The sequence below is a fragment of the Prionailurus viverrinus genome, chromosome B2 (assembly GCF_022837055.1).
Source record: "Prionailurus viverrinus isolate Anna chromosome B2, UM_Priviv_1.0, whole genome shotgun sequence".
NCBI lineage: Eukaryota > Metazoa > Chordata > Mammalia > Carnivora > Felidae > Prionailurus > Prionailurus viverrinus.
In genome coordinates this window covers 71,220,830-71,236,539 of record NC_062565.1, presented here as the reverse complement: position 1 = coordinate 71,236,539, position 15,710 = coordinate 71,220,830, and the positions used below count along the sequence as shown (strand labels likewise).

Genomic DNA, 15,710 nt, shown 5'->3' with positions numbered 1-15,710 from the left:
ACCATGAGACCACAACCTAACTTGAACTCAAGAGTCGGATGTTCAACCAGCTGAGCCACCCAGGCACCCCAAAGTGTTTTTTTAACCAGAATCACAGAATAAAATTAGTCAAAATATAGTACAAAAATAAATTTAGTAAAAATCAGTTATTCTTCTTATAAAGTACCCTGAGGTTTTTTATCTGAGTACCCCTTTCTCTGTATAAGAAAAGATCCCAGGTTACACTGAGATACCTGCTGAATTACATATTCTGTCTTTCCTTTGCTTCTTCATCTATTGTCATAAAAATTCTCTGGGTTTTGGAATCTACAGCCACATGCTTCTCCTTGCATTCATTATGGCACCAGCAGGACTCTGCTTTCATGAGCTGGCAGAAGTTGCAAACACTAGTTATACTAGTTTAGATTGTTAAGGGAAAACAGTTTTCCTTCACTGGAGTAGACATTGTACAGCATGTTATATTGTTCTTTGTTAAGAAAAAACAACAAAACCCAGAAAAACGTTATAACCTCTGCATTTTTGTTAATTCATAGTAATTAAAATTTTTTTCCCCAACTCTTTTTTTTTTAGCAGTTTTACTTTTTTTTTTTTTTTAAGGTTTTTATCATTTATTTTGAGAGAGAGAGGGAGGGAGAAGGAGAGTGAGCATGAGTGGGGGAGGTACAGAAAGAGGGAGAGAGAATCCCAAGCAAGCCCCATGCTGTCAGCCCAGAGCCTCATGTGGGTGGGGCTTGATCTTGCAAACAGATCATGATATGAGCCAAAATCAAAGAGTTGGACACTTAACCCACTGAGGCACCCAGCAATGGTTACTTTTGATCTTGGATAATTTATTGCAATTCCACGATGTGTTTTTCTCCATTTTAAAAGTACTTAGCAGAAGGAGAAAAAATTCTAAACATTTTGGAGGGAAATGATAGTATTTCTATTTCAGTTCTTTTTTGTTTGCAGAGATTTTATCATGTATTTTTCCAGTGTCCTCAAAATCATAGCTACTGAGGTTATTGCAGATGCTCTTTCCTGGCAGCTACCCAGTGTTTCCTTATAAAACTTGGTTCAAATAGTACAGATTTGTATACAGATTTCCCAGGAAGTTGGTTCAGATGGTCCAGATTTGTATAGTGAGGAAAATCGTAAGGTTACTTTGATTATGTTTATCTTTTCTTAAAATCATCTGTATTGAAAACTTGGTCCCAGGTATAGGAACAGAGCATCATGTTCCTAGATAGAAAGATGTCAGTTGTTTATAAGGTAATGAAATTATCCTTACATTCCCAACAAATGGATTTTTTTTAACTTATCAGTGATCCTCAAATTGGATAATAATCAAGACTAAGACATTTAAAAATGGATGCATAGTGATGAATAGCCAGATAAATACTAAAACATTATTAGTTACAAAATTAAATTTTTGGTACTGGCATATAAATAGACATGTGGTCAGTGATCTGGCACAGATATACATATGTAAGATAATTTAATCACGATTTTTAATAGAGAGAAGGATTCATAAATGAAAAGTCTGGAACAAATGATTATTTGGGGTAGAATAAATGTCTTTAGAGACTCACTTCTGTATATACTAAAACTCCAGATAAATTAAGGAGTTAAGTGAGAAATTTAAACCGCAGAGAAGTAAAAGAAAATGTAAGTGGATATTTGCTGTATTATTGGCTGGTTAGGAGAACTCTTCATATTAAATGAGTAGAAAAAATTATTTTAAAAAGGGAAATATACTGAAAATTGTGAAATTGTGAGATGTCAAAGAACAACATAACATGAAAGTCAAGTATATTGTGGAAGATGTTTCTAGAAATATAACTGGAGAAATTGAAATTGAGATAAAATCACTTGCTTAAAGTCCCCACGGTATGAAGTTTGAACACGAGTCTGTCAAACTTAAAGGTTAATCTTATTTCATTAAGGAATATAGCATAGCTTTTAAAATGCTGTTTATGAGGGAAATCTTTGCAAAATTTTAGAAGTGACTGCGTTAGGTGTTAGAATCATGGATTTTTCTTCTTTCATTTGTGCTCTTATTTTCTGCACTGAATACCCATAGTATTATGATTAGAGAAATGAATCAATTCTTCAAAAATAACTAGGTATAAACTGGGGAAAAGTGACCTGTGGGGAGATTTGATTTATTATCCTTATACTTACAGAAGTAATGAACATGAGCCCACAGGTTAGATATGTATGTATTTATATCTAACATTAAAAATTTGTGGGCCTTTTATCTCTAATAGTTCTGTAAGCTTGTGCACATAGACTTTGTTTTGACGACTGTTCTGAATGATTTGGTACAGATGGGGGTTTTCACCATTTTGTTTCTTTTCTCTCTTCACACTTTAAGAGACTGATATTTCAAATGTTTAACAGTGATTCCTGAATGTTTATTTTATTTGCTGGTCTGTTTACTTAGGAATTTGAGTAATATATGTTTAGTTTTCTCTTTCCCTCCAAATTAAATCCATTTAGCAGAGGAGTTGAAATGAAGAACTATTTAGAGATATTTTGGATATGTAATCAGTTTGACAAATCCTCCATTTTTGTTTTATTCCTTAAGCCTAATTATCTTATTATCTAATAAGATAATTTATTATCTAATAAGATAATAATCTTATTATATATTTATATGTAATTTGTTCATTGAATTTACCAAATATATAGTGATCATCTACTAAGTGCCAGCCATCATTGTCAGCTCTATGCTATAGCTCTAGGTAGCATTGTCAGCTTTTAGGTAATACAAGGACAAAAAAGACAAAAATCTGGCACATATGGAGCTTGTTATATAAGTTGTAGTTTGGGGAGGCAAGAAATAAACATTGAACATAATAAGCTAATAAATGTATACCATCAGCTGATAACTGATGGAAAAAGAACAAATATAGAGCTAAATAAAGGATGACCAGGAGTAGTTGTGGGTTGTGATAGGGAATGAATTGCAATTTTCAATGGACTGATCAGGTTAGGCTTCATTGGGAAGTGACAGAAATCTGAGAAAAGACTTGGAGAAGGTCAAGGCATTAGCTGTATGGGGGCAGTGTATTCTAGCCAAAGGGAACAGCCAGTGCAGAAACCCTACATTAAGAGCATGCCTCCTGTGTTGGGAGAATGGGGGAGCATAGAGTGGCTGGAGTAAACCAAGTAAAGGGTTTCAAGTAGCAAGTGAAATCAGAGAGGTAATGAGAGACAAGATCATGCATCGCCTTGATAGGCTTGGTGTAGGAATTTGATGTTTATTCTGAATGAAATGAGCATTGTTGTAGCTTTGAATAGGAGTGATATTATAAGGTGACCAGTTAGAAGGTTGCTTTTGAAATTCACTACAGTCTTACTAGAAGAGGTGACATTTTAATTGGCCTTAGAGGGTAAGAAAGAATTTGCCAAGTGAAGGAAGATAGAAATTTGCTTTGGCAGGCTTAATTTAAGAATATTTCCCATCACCATACTTAGGAAAATAAATGTACTTTCAAACCAAGTCCTATATGTTACTTGATTTATAATAATGTCATATAAGGAACTTACTCCTTTGTGACCCCTTATATCTGTTTAACCATGCTCATTTTAAAAATTAATGTTCTAGTTTAATAAAATTTAAGGAGTTTCTATAATCCAAGAGACATTTCCTTATTACTCAGAAATCCAATTAGTCTATTAACAGTTTCTTTAGAAAGTGAATAATTGCCATTTGCCTTTTTGTCATAAAACTACAAATTAAATTGACCATCATGTGTATGTTATTAACTAAGATTCATTTATATACTTTTTTATTTAAAGGCTCTATACTCAGTTGTGGGAAATATGAGTAAGAATTTCTTTCCTTAGGGTACTTAAGATCAGATAAGGGAGATAGGCATTATGCAAATGGTATAGTAAAAGAAAATGTTGAATTCATTGAATGGGAGTCCTAGAAAATCCTTCTCTCTACCTTTGTAAAATTTTTTACCTATTTAATTTGGTCAGGTCTTCAAATTCAGCCTCCTCAGGTTAACTTCAACTATTGAACCATACTTAAATTTTCTTCTCTAACTCCCTGTATCAAGTTTGAACCATCATCTCATTACCTGCTAATTCTACAGACTGTTCTGCATAGGTTATCTTTTAGTTACTGTTGCACAAAGTTTGTAATTTGTCTGAAATCTAAGGACTTGGCTAAAATAGTTAATTGGTAGCCAAGCATAACAAAAGGTAGTGTAGAATATAGTTTTAACTGTAAATATATTTTACTTAAATATATTGTTTCTGATAAGTTTTACTTGAAAAGTTAATTGTAAAGTAGCTTTTTGAAAGAGATATTCTTGGGGCGCCTGGGTGGCTCAGTCGGTTAAGCGGCTGACTTCGACTCAGGTCATGATCTCACGGTCCATGAGTTCGAGCCCCGCGTCGGGCTCTGTGCTGACAGCTCGGAGCCTGGAGCCTGTTTCATGTTCTGTGTCTCCCTCTCTCTCTGACCCTCCCCCATTCATGCTCTGTCTCTCTCTGTCTCAAAAATAAATAAACGTTTAAAAAAAAAAAAAGAAAGAGATATTCTTTTTTTAGCCTCCTAAAATGAAAATAAAGATTTAATCCCAATTTACAAAGATTCAGTAAAAAAACTATGTTTAAGAGACAAACAACATTTTCTCTTTACTTAGGGCAAGGATTTTTTGCTTAGAAAATACTTCATTAACTCGATTTTTAAATGGTCTTTATAATGAATTTATTTTTACAAATTTTGACATGCATATGCCTGATCATCCTTAAAATAATAGTTCTGATATTGTAATTATCTCCAATAATCATATTTTTATGCCTGAACGGTGTTAAATACCTCAATAAAATTTGTGATTTTGAAAATATTGTAAATTTTGGTTGGAGGGAATTAAACTACGTCTTAGTAACACTGTCAGCATTTGTGTTTTTTGTCATCACTGACTTTCTTATAAAATAGACAGGTAAGTTTGGGATGTCATTGATCTTAGTGTTTGGATAAGATCATTTTGAGTTCTCCTTTATCAGGACATTTGATGTCTGGTGGATTTTGAACCAAAGCACTAGAGGATGTCTTTTACCAGGCTATTTCTGTGCATAAGGAAAAATGTGTCTGGTTTATTAGAAAATTAATGAATTACTGAATTCATTACTGAATGAGTTCATTAATGAATTCATTAATGAATTACTGAATTAATGAATTAATGAATTATAAGTAGCTGAAGCCTAAATACGCTAATTCACAACAGTCAAAGCTTATCTCAGATATCCCAGATGTTAAAATAGATTGTAGCATAGAGCTTATGTGCTAACAGCAAAAGGTACACTCTTAGAATATAAAATAATTGATGTAGTAAAAGAACATGTAAATATGTAGTTATTCTTTGACGTATCATACAAAGCATTTTTCTACATTTCTCTTCGTAAGTCCCCAAGATTTATTTTTGCTTTTAAATGGAGTGTGAGCCAAACATTTGTTGTACATAAATAAAATAATACTGGGGCGCCTGGGTGGCGCAGTCGGTTAAGCGTCCGACTTCAGCCAGGTCACGATCTCGCGGTCTGTGAGTTCGAGCCCCGCGTCGGGCTCTGGGCTGATGGCTCAGAGCCTGGAGCCTGTTTCCGATTCTGTGTCTTCCTCTCTCTCTGCCCCTCCCCCGTTCATTCTCTGTCTCTCTCTGTCCCAAAAATAAATAAAAAAACGTTGAAAAATAAAATAAAATAATACTGATTTTTTTTTTATGATACACCAATATACTTGTATTTCATCAACTTTAGGATATGATTGCTAGGCTCTGAATCTAGGTTAAATAGTATTTTGTATGTATATTTAAATTTTCTTTGGGACCAAATTCAAGTAAGAAGCTGCAGTGTTTATCCAAAATAGATGGCAGTCATAGTCAGAAATAAAAAGTCATATATTAAAATAATTTTAAAAAGTGTATTAAAGGGAATCTATCGTTGAATAACATCCCTGCAGATTAGTCAGAATGTATTTATTGAGCATTGTCTTTGTCCATAATTATCAGAATAGAAAATACAGTAGTGATTTAGTTAGAAGAGAACATTTTGGGCTGGAGTCAGCACATCAGGCTCTGGGCAGAAGATAAATTTCAGACATATCATGAAAGATGGTTAAAATGGATGAGTTGAAAAATAGAGCTAATAGGTTCTAGAGAGGGAATCATTATGCAGGTGTTTGGCAAGATCCCTAGTTTAATTATTTCTTAAAATAATGCAATATATTATTCCTCACTCTTCATTTATGCAAAATATTTGAGTACTAGCCAGAGAATAAAGAAGTCTAAATTTAATCCTAGCTTCATGTCTTTCTTATTTTGTGACTTCAGACAGTCATAAACTGACTTTGCTTGTTTGTAAAATGAGGACAATAGTGCCTGACTTACTTCTGGTGAAATAATGTGTTTTTCTTGACTATTTTAGGGACTTTTAACTAGGAACCATATGCATTAGAAAAAGTGTCTTTATTTTTACCAACATATGAGAAGTTGGAGTATGCGAATTCTTGAAAGATGGTAATTGAGAAAATGAATTTCTGAATTACACTCCTATTTCCCCTTTTTCTTGGTAGCGGATACTTTGTTTTCACGGAAGCTGAATGGGAAATACAGGCTTGAGCGACTTGTTCCAACGGCGGTCTATCAGCACATGAAAATGCATAAGCGAATTCTTGGACACTTGTCATCTGTCTACTGTGTAACTTTTGATAGAACTGGCAGACGGATATTTACTGTAAGTAATTTTTGAAGTATTAATTCATATAAGGCATTGAAGAAACACTGCTTATAGTTGAACTTGAAATAGAGCTTTTGATTTTTTTTCTTTTAATGAAAAACTGAATATTCAGGTAATTTAGGTTACTATAATAAAAGATATTACTTGAAGTTGAACTTGATCCAGGTTTGGAAAGTTCCTAAAGGACATGTTGTAATACAGGCACAGCTATATGATAGTGCTACATTATGGATAAATGTAATTCTGAGCATTATATCAAATTTGCAGTTGGACATTTTATAAAATGTCATATAATAATCTAAATTGTATACAGGGGCATTTCTAAAGTATGTTAAGCAAATTAGAAGAGACTATTAAATGTATCTTTTTATATTATCCTTAGCACCTCATTTCTTCAGTGTATCTGATGTTGTGTTTAAAGAGGCTCTTTGGGTTTATTTGCTGTTGTTTCTTTTAGCTGGTTAATGGAGAAAAGCAGCTTTTCAGCTTTAACTTAGAAAATTACTTTTGGAAATATTTTATTTTTAGTTGCTTTATTATATCCATTAAGGGTAATAGTTATTACACTGTTCTTATAATTAAATACTACCCTGTGGGCTGAAGGTATGCATTCATTCACAAAGCCCTTAATTTTCTTTGAAGTAAGGAGATAGGAAATGGAAGTTAAAATAGAAATTCCTATCTCTGTCTTTGGAGAGCAGCTGAGAATTTTATACAGTTTGGGACAATTACAGATTCTTCTTTTTTTAATGTTTACTTATTTTAGAGAGTGAGAAGGAGAGAGAGTGAGCATGCAGGTGGGGGGAGGGGCAGAAAGAGAGGGAGACACAGAATCCAAAGGAGGCTCCAGGCTCTGAGCTGTCAGCACAGAGCCTGATACGGGGCTCGACACAGGGCTCCATCTCAAGGACTGCGAGCTCATGACTGGAGCTGAATTCAGATGCTTAACCAACTGAGCCACCCAGGCACCCCCAGATTCCTCTTTTAAGTAAATGTGCTTGTAAAATAAGATTTACTTATATCTTCTTCTTCTCTACCCATACACCCAGTCATCTGTAAAATGTTTGCTTAAACAGCAGGATGTGGGAAAGGATTTCCATACATATCTTTTCCCTGGTTCTAATCTACTCAGGCATTTTCAGATCATTTCTTAGATTAGTATTCTCTTTCACCTTCTTTTGCACCCTTCCCCATTGTTCTCTGTGAAGCAAAATAAAAGCGAAATTTTCTGACAGGTCATTATTTTCAAAGTGGAGAACTGGTATCTATAAATTTGCCCAAGTGCTTGATATACCTACAACAGTAATTTGCTTTCAAATGGTAATGGAGAATCACATTGAGCTTTTTCAGGCTCAGTATACTAATATTTAAATTCAGTTCTCAAAACAAAGTAAATTTCACATTTGTCATGTTTAAAAGGATTCTTTGAAAAATAGTAATAAGCTGAAATTATGAGAAAGAAGCATTATGTTGTGTTTGTACTTCATTTTGGTGAGTATAAAGTTAATGCCATTGCATTGAGGCTATAAAAATATATAACTTGGGGCGCCTGGGTGGCTCACTTGGTTGAGCATCCGACTTTGGCTCAGGTCATGATCTCACAGTTTGTGGGTTTGAGCCCCACGTCGGGCTCTGTGCTGACCGCTTGCTCAGAGCCTGGAGCCTGCTTCAGATTCTGTATCTCCTTGTCTCTCTGCCCCTCTCACACTCACGCTTTGTCTCACTGTATTTCTCAAAAATAAATAAATGTAGGGGCGCCTGGGTGGCGCAGTCGGTTAAGCGTCCGACTTCAGCCAGGTCACGATCTCGCGGTCCGTGAGTTCGAGCCCCGCATCAGGCTCTGGGCTGATGGCTCGGAGCCTGGAGCCTGTTTCCGATTCTGTGTCTCCCTCTCTCTCTGCCCCTCCCCCGTTCATGCTCTGTCTCTCTCTGTCCCAAAAATAAATAAACGTTGAAAAAAAAAAAATTAAAAAAATAAATAAATAAATAAATAAATAAATAAATAAATAAATGTAAAAAAAGTAAAAATAAAAAAAATTAAAAATATATAACTTAATTTTTAATGTTAGTAAAATACCTTGTGGGGATTCTTTCTTTAAAAATGATAGGGTGGTAAGCATTTGTTTTTGTAGTTTATGATGCATTATGTGTATTTTAATTTGATTTAGGTACATAATCTAGAATTTTTTTGCAGGAAAATGCAGTGAAATAATGTGCTGATGCTATCTTATGAGTTTGGTAGAGTGGTAGGTAAGAAGTTTGGAAGAGCAGCTCTTTGAACTTAAGGGGTAACAAACTACTCCTGTGGGTCAAATCCAGCCTTCTACCTGTTTTTGCAAATAAAATTTTATTCCAACACAAGCATGCTTAGTTGTTTACATGTTGCCTGTGGTTGCTTTTGCACTACCAAATGGCAGAATTGAGTAATTATAACAGAGACTGGCATGTTTGAGTATTTATGGTTACAAAGCCTAAGATAATTAGTGGCCCTGTAGGGAAAAAATCTGCATGCAGCTCCTGTTCTAGATTTGGGGAGAAGGAATGCTGTGTGAAGAAGGAGCTGTTTTTTGGGGCTCCTGAGTGGCTCAGTCAGTGGTTATGCTTCCGACTTCAGCTCAGGTCATGATCTCACACCTGGTGAATTCAAGCCCCGTGTTGGGCTCTGTGCTGACAGCTCAGAGCCAGCCTGGACCCTGCTTTGGATTCTGTCTCCCTCTCTCTCTGCCCTTCGCCCACTCGCAATTCTGTGTCTCTCTCTCAAAAATAAACATTTAAAAAAAAAAAAGCTGTTTTTGATGATTTTTCTACAGTTGAGGACACATGCTTAAAGGGAGGGAAATAATGTTTATATTATTTTATATGGTCTTACCAGAGCCTAAAATTGTTGATGTTTTATGTATGTGATATAATTTGCTAGTTGGGCCAAACTCATAGTACTGTAATTTTGTACTGGTGATTTGCAGTTATAGAGTCCAAAATGTTACCATGTGATAAGAAATAAAAGGTATGAGAGTACTCTTATTTAAAATTTCCTTGTATTTTTATAATTCCCACCTCAAGTGGCAATGTGGTACATATGTGTTCACTGTTCATATTAACTTCGTAAAGTAGGATGGCTGCTCATCCCACTGAAACACACTAGCCACTGACTGACTTTTGAAAATCAGTCTTGAAAACTGATGGGATAAAGCTTTAGGATAGTAGATCATGATTGACCAATGAGACATTCCTGTGAGAGAGCAACTGTTGTTATTTATTGGAACAACAGTTCAGTAATAGATCAACTCAGTTTTATCTTTTTATGTATTTGGTATCTTAAGACCTTACATATTTATTCCTAAAGTTCTTGTGTAGATGTATTTGAAGGTTTTTGTCCAAGGGACGACATATTCTCTTGAGTCCTTTCTCAGTAGACATAGCTAGGGACAAAATAGATAGCACTGTGTTTAAGGGCGTCAACTTTGGCATTAGGGGGTGCTTTACCACTTTACCCCCTTCCTAGCAGCTTTACAGCTTTACCACTTCCTAGCAGTGTAATTTGGACAGATTACCTCATCACTTTAATCTCTAGTTTTCTCATCTCTAAAAAAAGGAGGGAGGGGAAATAGACAATAATAATACCAACCCCAGAAGATTTTTATATGATTACATGAAATAATGCATGTAATCAGTGTAGAAAAAGCTCTACAGTAAGCAATCATTAAGTTTTACCTACTGCTGTCGATTTTATAGATAGATTTAAATTTTATCCATTTCATTTTCTTACTAAAATCTTATTTCTAAATTCTATACAAGATCAAAAATGAAATCACTTTAATAAGAGAAATTCTATAATAGGATAATTTACAAATATTTTGTACTAGAATGTTGTAATAGATATTTCCCAGTAGAATAATGAGAAGAACCCAGAGAGGGAGACAGCATTACTACCAAGTCAGACTTGCTTCCTAATTCTCTTAGTTTGTAAGTTGTTTTACTTGGTTTTAGAATCATTTCCTTAAATAATATTTACCAAAGAAAAGCAGAGTTAATGAATTTTCTCAGGAGTAAGCTATTCACTCATAATACACAAAGTATGTTGAGAACCATATAAAAATATTCTTCCCTTCCCCTTTATAGAAGAAAAATATATCTCTCTTTTCAAATTAAGGCAAAAGGGCATAAAATACTTCCATAAATGCTGTAGGTTACAGCCAGACACTCTTCCAGACACTTAGTATCTAGAAATGAAAGAGTATCTGTCCCTGGAAAGTTCATCAGTAGTCAACAGACAATATTGATACAATTGATAAGAAACTTGAAAGAGGCTATATAAGATACTGAAGTGTCATAGAGGGAGAGGTATCTAATGCAGTGTGTTGTAGAAGATGGTAAGGGAAACACTAGGAGTAACACCTCAGCTGAATTTAGCTGGATATTGCAACTTAGGGAAAGGCATTTATAAACCTTAGAAGAATGTAACAGGCAGTTGTGTATTGTTAGATATGGCAAAGAATAAATATAGATAATCATTTAAGCAAGGGCTGGAGATAATAGTGGGAGACAAAATCATCAAGATCCTTTTGATGATGTATGAAGGGGAGTGGGTTTCTTTCCTGAAGGCAAAGGAGAGAAAATGACAGATTTTGACAGAAGAGTGAGTATAATTTCTCTTTTTAACAATCTCTTGGCATTGTAAGGATGGATTGAAAGAAACAGAGTCTATATGGAGAAATTGGTGAAAAGGTTCTGGCATTGATCCATGAAAGAAATCATAAGTCTTGAACAGAGTCACAGTGAAAGTAGGGATGGAATTAACAGATTAAAAATATCTGTAGGATTTAAGAGCTTCATTTGAATATAGGGAAGAATTGAGTGGGAAGAGTATGGGATCACGTGTTTTTAACCTATGTGACTGGATAGAAAGTCCTATCATTTACTGTGGTAGGGATTTAAGTGAAGTTTGTGAAGGTGGGCATGTTGAATTTGAGATACTTACCCATATAGCCAAATAGAAATGTTCAAGAGGCATTGGGAGCTCATGAAAAAGATTAAGGCTAGAAGATTCAGCTTGGGAATCATTGAATATGGAAATTGATTGTATTATCTCATATGTATGTAACCTAAGGCTGAAACTTTAACTTTTAAAACAGGTGAAAGAAAAGGAGAGGAGTCAATAATTGAGACTGAGAGCTGCTTAAGAGGCCAGAGAAAAATAAAAGAAACGGTGTCTTAAAAGCCAAAGGATTAATATTTTATGAAAGATGGAAACCTAAAGTAAATTAGAACTGAAAGGCATTTTTTGGTTGTCAAGACCATTAATGACCTTGACAAAAAACAGTTTTAATTTAGTATTGGGAATAGGAGTAAGATTGCAGTGCACTGAAGAGGGACTGGGAATTGAAGAATGGAAGAGACTTAACGCAGACCATTCTTTAAAAAGTTTAACAGTTAAAAAAAAAATCGTTTTCTGAATGTGGAGTACTATCACTGAACTGCATACTTCTATTGTATTTTTCTGTTATGTTGCAATGATTTGTTTAGATGTCTCTTTTAAGTTATGAACTTAATATCAAAGGTTTTTTTCTTGAACCTTTTTAGATCTTTAATGCCTCAGAGTATCTTGTGCATACATTAGGGGTGGAACAAATGATGAATGAATCAACCAGTCAGAGGTATAAAAATGAATAATGTTCTTTCTTGTAAGAAACTTAGAATCTGTTAGGGGAGATCTATACGGATGTCTGTAAGACTGATTCCTTTCTTGTATCCTCCTTTTACACTGGTCTTTTTCTGTACTTCACACTTGCAAAGCCCATTTATGGCTTAGAGCCTTTGTAGTACCTATTCCCTTTGCATTGAATTGTTTTTTCCAAAATATTCCCATGACTAACTCCTTTATTAGCAGGTCTCTGTTCAAACACCACCTTCTTACAGACTTTTTCCTATCTTCCCTCCCCATACTTCAACATTGTCTATTCCATTTAGACACTTTATTATATTTCTCTTAATATAGGTATCATTGTCTGAAATTCATATTTTTAAAATTTGAGTTTTATGAGCTACCACGCTGGGGCAAGTGAGAGCCAGATAGGCACTGGGTGGTGACTGCCTCACTGAGGAAAATAATTAAACATGGACAGAGGAGATCCTTAAGAAGCCAAGAGGCAGATGTCCTCATGTGCTTTCTTTATGCAAACTCACTGGGAGGAGCACAAGAAGCACCGAGATGCTTCAGTCACCTTCTCAAGAGTTTCTAAGAAGTGCTCAGAGAGATGAAGACTATGTCTGCTAAACAGAAAGAAAAATTAGAAGACATGGCAAAGGTGGGCAAGGCCCATTAAGAAAGAGAAATGAAAGTTTATATCCCTTCTAAAGGAGAAACGAAAAAAGAAGTTCAAGGATCTCAGTACACCTGAGAGGCCTCCTTCAGCCCTTTTCTTGTTTTGTTCTGAGTATCACCCCAAAATCAAAGGAGAACATCCCAGTCTCCATTGGTGATGTTGCAGAGAAACTGGGAGAGATGTGGAATAACACTGCTGCAGATGACAAGCAACCCATGAAAAGAAGGCTGTAAAGCTGAAGGAAAAATATAGAGGACATTGCTGCATAGTGAGCTAAAGGAAAGCCTGATGTGGCAAAAAAAAAAAAAAAAAAAAAGTCAAGGCTGAGGAAAGCAGGGAAGAGGAGGAAAATGAAAAGAATGAGAAGGAGTAGTGCAGTTTTTTTTCCCCTGATCTATAAAGCATTTAACGCCTGCTGTACACAACTTTTTAAAGAAAAAAAAATTGAAATGTAGGGTTGCATAAAAATTTGTTTTTAAACTGTAGATTGTCTTTTTTTTTTTATATAGTTAACACAATACCAAATGTGTCTTTAGATAGCCCTGTCCTTGTGGTATTTTCACCAGCCACTAACCTTGCCTGGTACAGTATAGGGGTTGTAAATTGACCTAGAAATTTAAAGCAGGTTCGGAGTACCTGGGTGGCTCAGTTAAGTATCCAACTCTTGGTTTCGACTCAGGTCATGATCTCATGTTTCAAGTTCAAGCCCTGCACTGGGCTCTGCGCTAACAGTGTCAAGCCTGCTTGGGATTCTCTCTCTCTCTCTTTCGCTCTCTACCCCTCTCCACTCATGCTCTTACTCTCTCGAAATAAAACTTAAAAAGAAATTTAAAGCAGGTTCTTACTGGTACACAGCAGAAACTAGTTATGCATGGGGATGGTAGCTTTTTTCATCTTTAGTTTTCTTTGGTGCAGCTTATAGGAAATAATTGTTTTGTTGATGGAATACCACTCTAATTGCAAAAAAAAAAGTTACAGCTGTTTTGGTGACATTGTAAATAATTGTTTTGTTGATGGAATACCACTCTAATTGCAAAAAAAAGTTAACAGCTGTTTTGTTGACATTGTGAATGCTTCTAGGTAAATATAATTTTTTTAATTAAAAAAAGTAAATAGAATTGGGGTTCTGTTCTATTTTCTTAGTAAGCACCATTAGGATAGTCAGGGATTCTATCTTATTAGCATTGACTAAAATAGGAACCCATGAGTCTATACTGATATAAGTAAGTAAATGAATAAATGAGAAAGGAGGAAAAACTCTTATTTAGGTCAAATGTCAACTGATAATTGTAGAAAGAATGATGATTTGGCAACTATCACAGTGGTAGTTGATTCATTTGTGTGTCATTAACAAAAGCTAACTAAGACTAGTAGAGGATCTTGGTTTGAAGATACTGGCCTAATCTTGCAATATGTTCCCACAACATGTTAATTAAAAGGGGGAAATTGCAACTTTACAGGGGAGAAAACTTGAAAACACAGATTAAAATTAACTTCACAGGTGGTGAGATGAGTTGACATGGTGTGTTCTCTCAAGTGGTACACTGAAAAATACAGCATTTTATTTTGTGGGATTCCTGTCAAGACAGTAATTACCTAGATTCATTCGTGAAGAAACATTAGACTGAGGCTTGAGATCATCCTACAGAACCTAAGGTCTGTATTTATAAATTTCTGAGGACACAAAACAGAAAGCCTGAGGAAATTTTCTACAATGAAGGAAATTGCAGAGATAATATAACTAAAATATAACATGTGTTGCTATATGGGATCCTGGACCAAAAAGGAAAAGGAAACATTTTCACAATAGTTGACGAAATTTGAATGGGGTCTGTGGATTGGATGGCAGTTATATAAATATGGATTTACCAACTTATGTAGATGAGTATCCCTGTTTTGGAGAAATACAGACTGGGATATTTAGAAGTGATGGGGCATCAAGTCTGCAGCCTGCTCTTAAATGGTGCAGGAAAAAATTAATGGTAATGGGTGCGTTGATCAATCTGGGTTACAGAGATATGGAAGACATTAGTACTGTTCTTGAAACTCTGTAATCTTGAAATTAAAAATTATTTTTTTTAAGTGCATGAGAAGTATAGTGAGTATTCAGTAAGTTTGGTAGTAATGGAAAGGAAAGCAAGAGCATAGTAATTTATAGGAAGATAAATGTGTGAAAAACTGTTGGTCAAAGAGATGGAACTAGAACAGTAGACTTGATGTAGGAAGATCTAAGGAGGATGGATAGAATAAATAGATGAAGATGAGATGTGTAAAGAGCACTTTATTTTGGCCTATTTCAAAAGAGAGTTAATTAAGTTCACAATGAGCAGATTCTACTTTCATTGTGAAATACTTTATGTTAGGAAACAGAACTGGGTCCTAGAGGTATGTGATAAAGCCTCGTAATAGGAAAAGAGTGACAAATAGGGACCAGTTAGCTTTAGCCTCCCAAATAAATAGAGGGAGGGTTCATAATATTTTCAGTGTTGCAGATTTAGTACACATATCTTCTTTTTCCATAATAGTACCTAGTATCTTGGAAGCAGGATCGGAGTAAGTGATAATTACATGGATACAGGTTAGTCATTGGTGGTGTAGGTGGATGAGAGAGAAAATTGGGCATGTGTTGAAATGATTGACACTGAAGTTTGG

General features: G+C 35.0%; 1 protein-coding gene and 1 pseudogene across 5 annotated transcripts in view; both read left to right on the top strand.

The window, feature by feature from the left end:
• Positions 1 to 15,710, top strand: part of PHIP (pleckstrin homology domain interacting protein) — a 140,623-nt gene that overhangs the window by 28,463 nt on the left and 96,450 nt on the right. For all 5 annotated transcript variants that reach the window (XM_047857914.1, XM_047857915.1, XM_047857913.1 and 2 more), the window contains one exon: positions 6,572 to 6,732. In XM_047857914.1, coding sequence (XP_047713870.1) covers positions 6,572 to 6,732 — 161 coding nt within the window. The remainder of the gene's footprint in view (positions 1 to 6,571; positions 6,733 to 15,710) is intronic.
• On the top strand, positions 11,512 to 13,660 carry LOC125165268 (putative high mobility group protein B1-like 1; annotated as a pseudogene).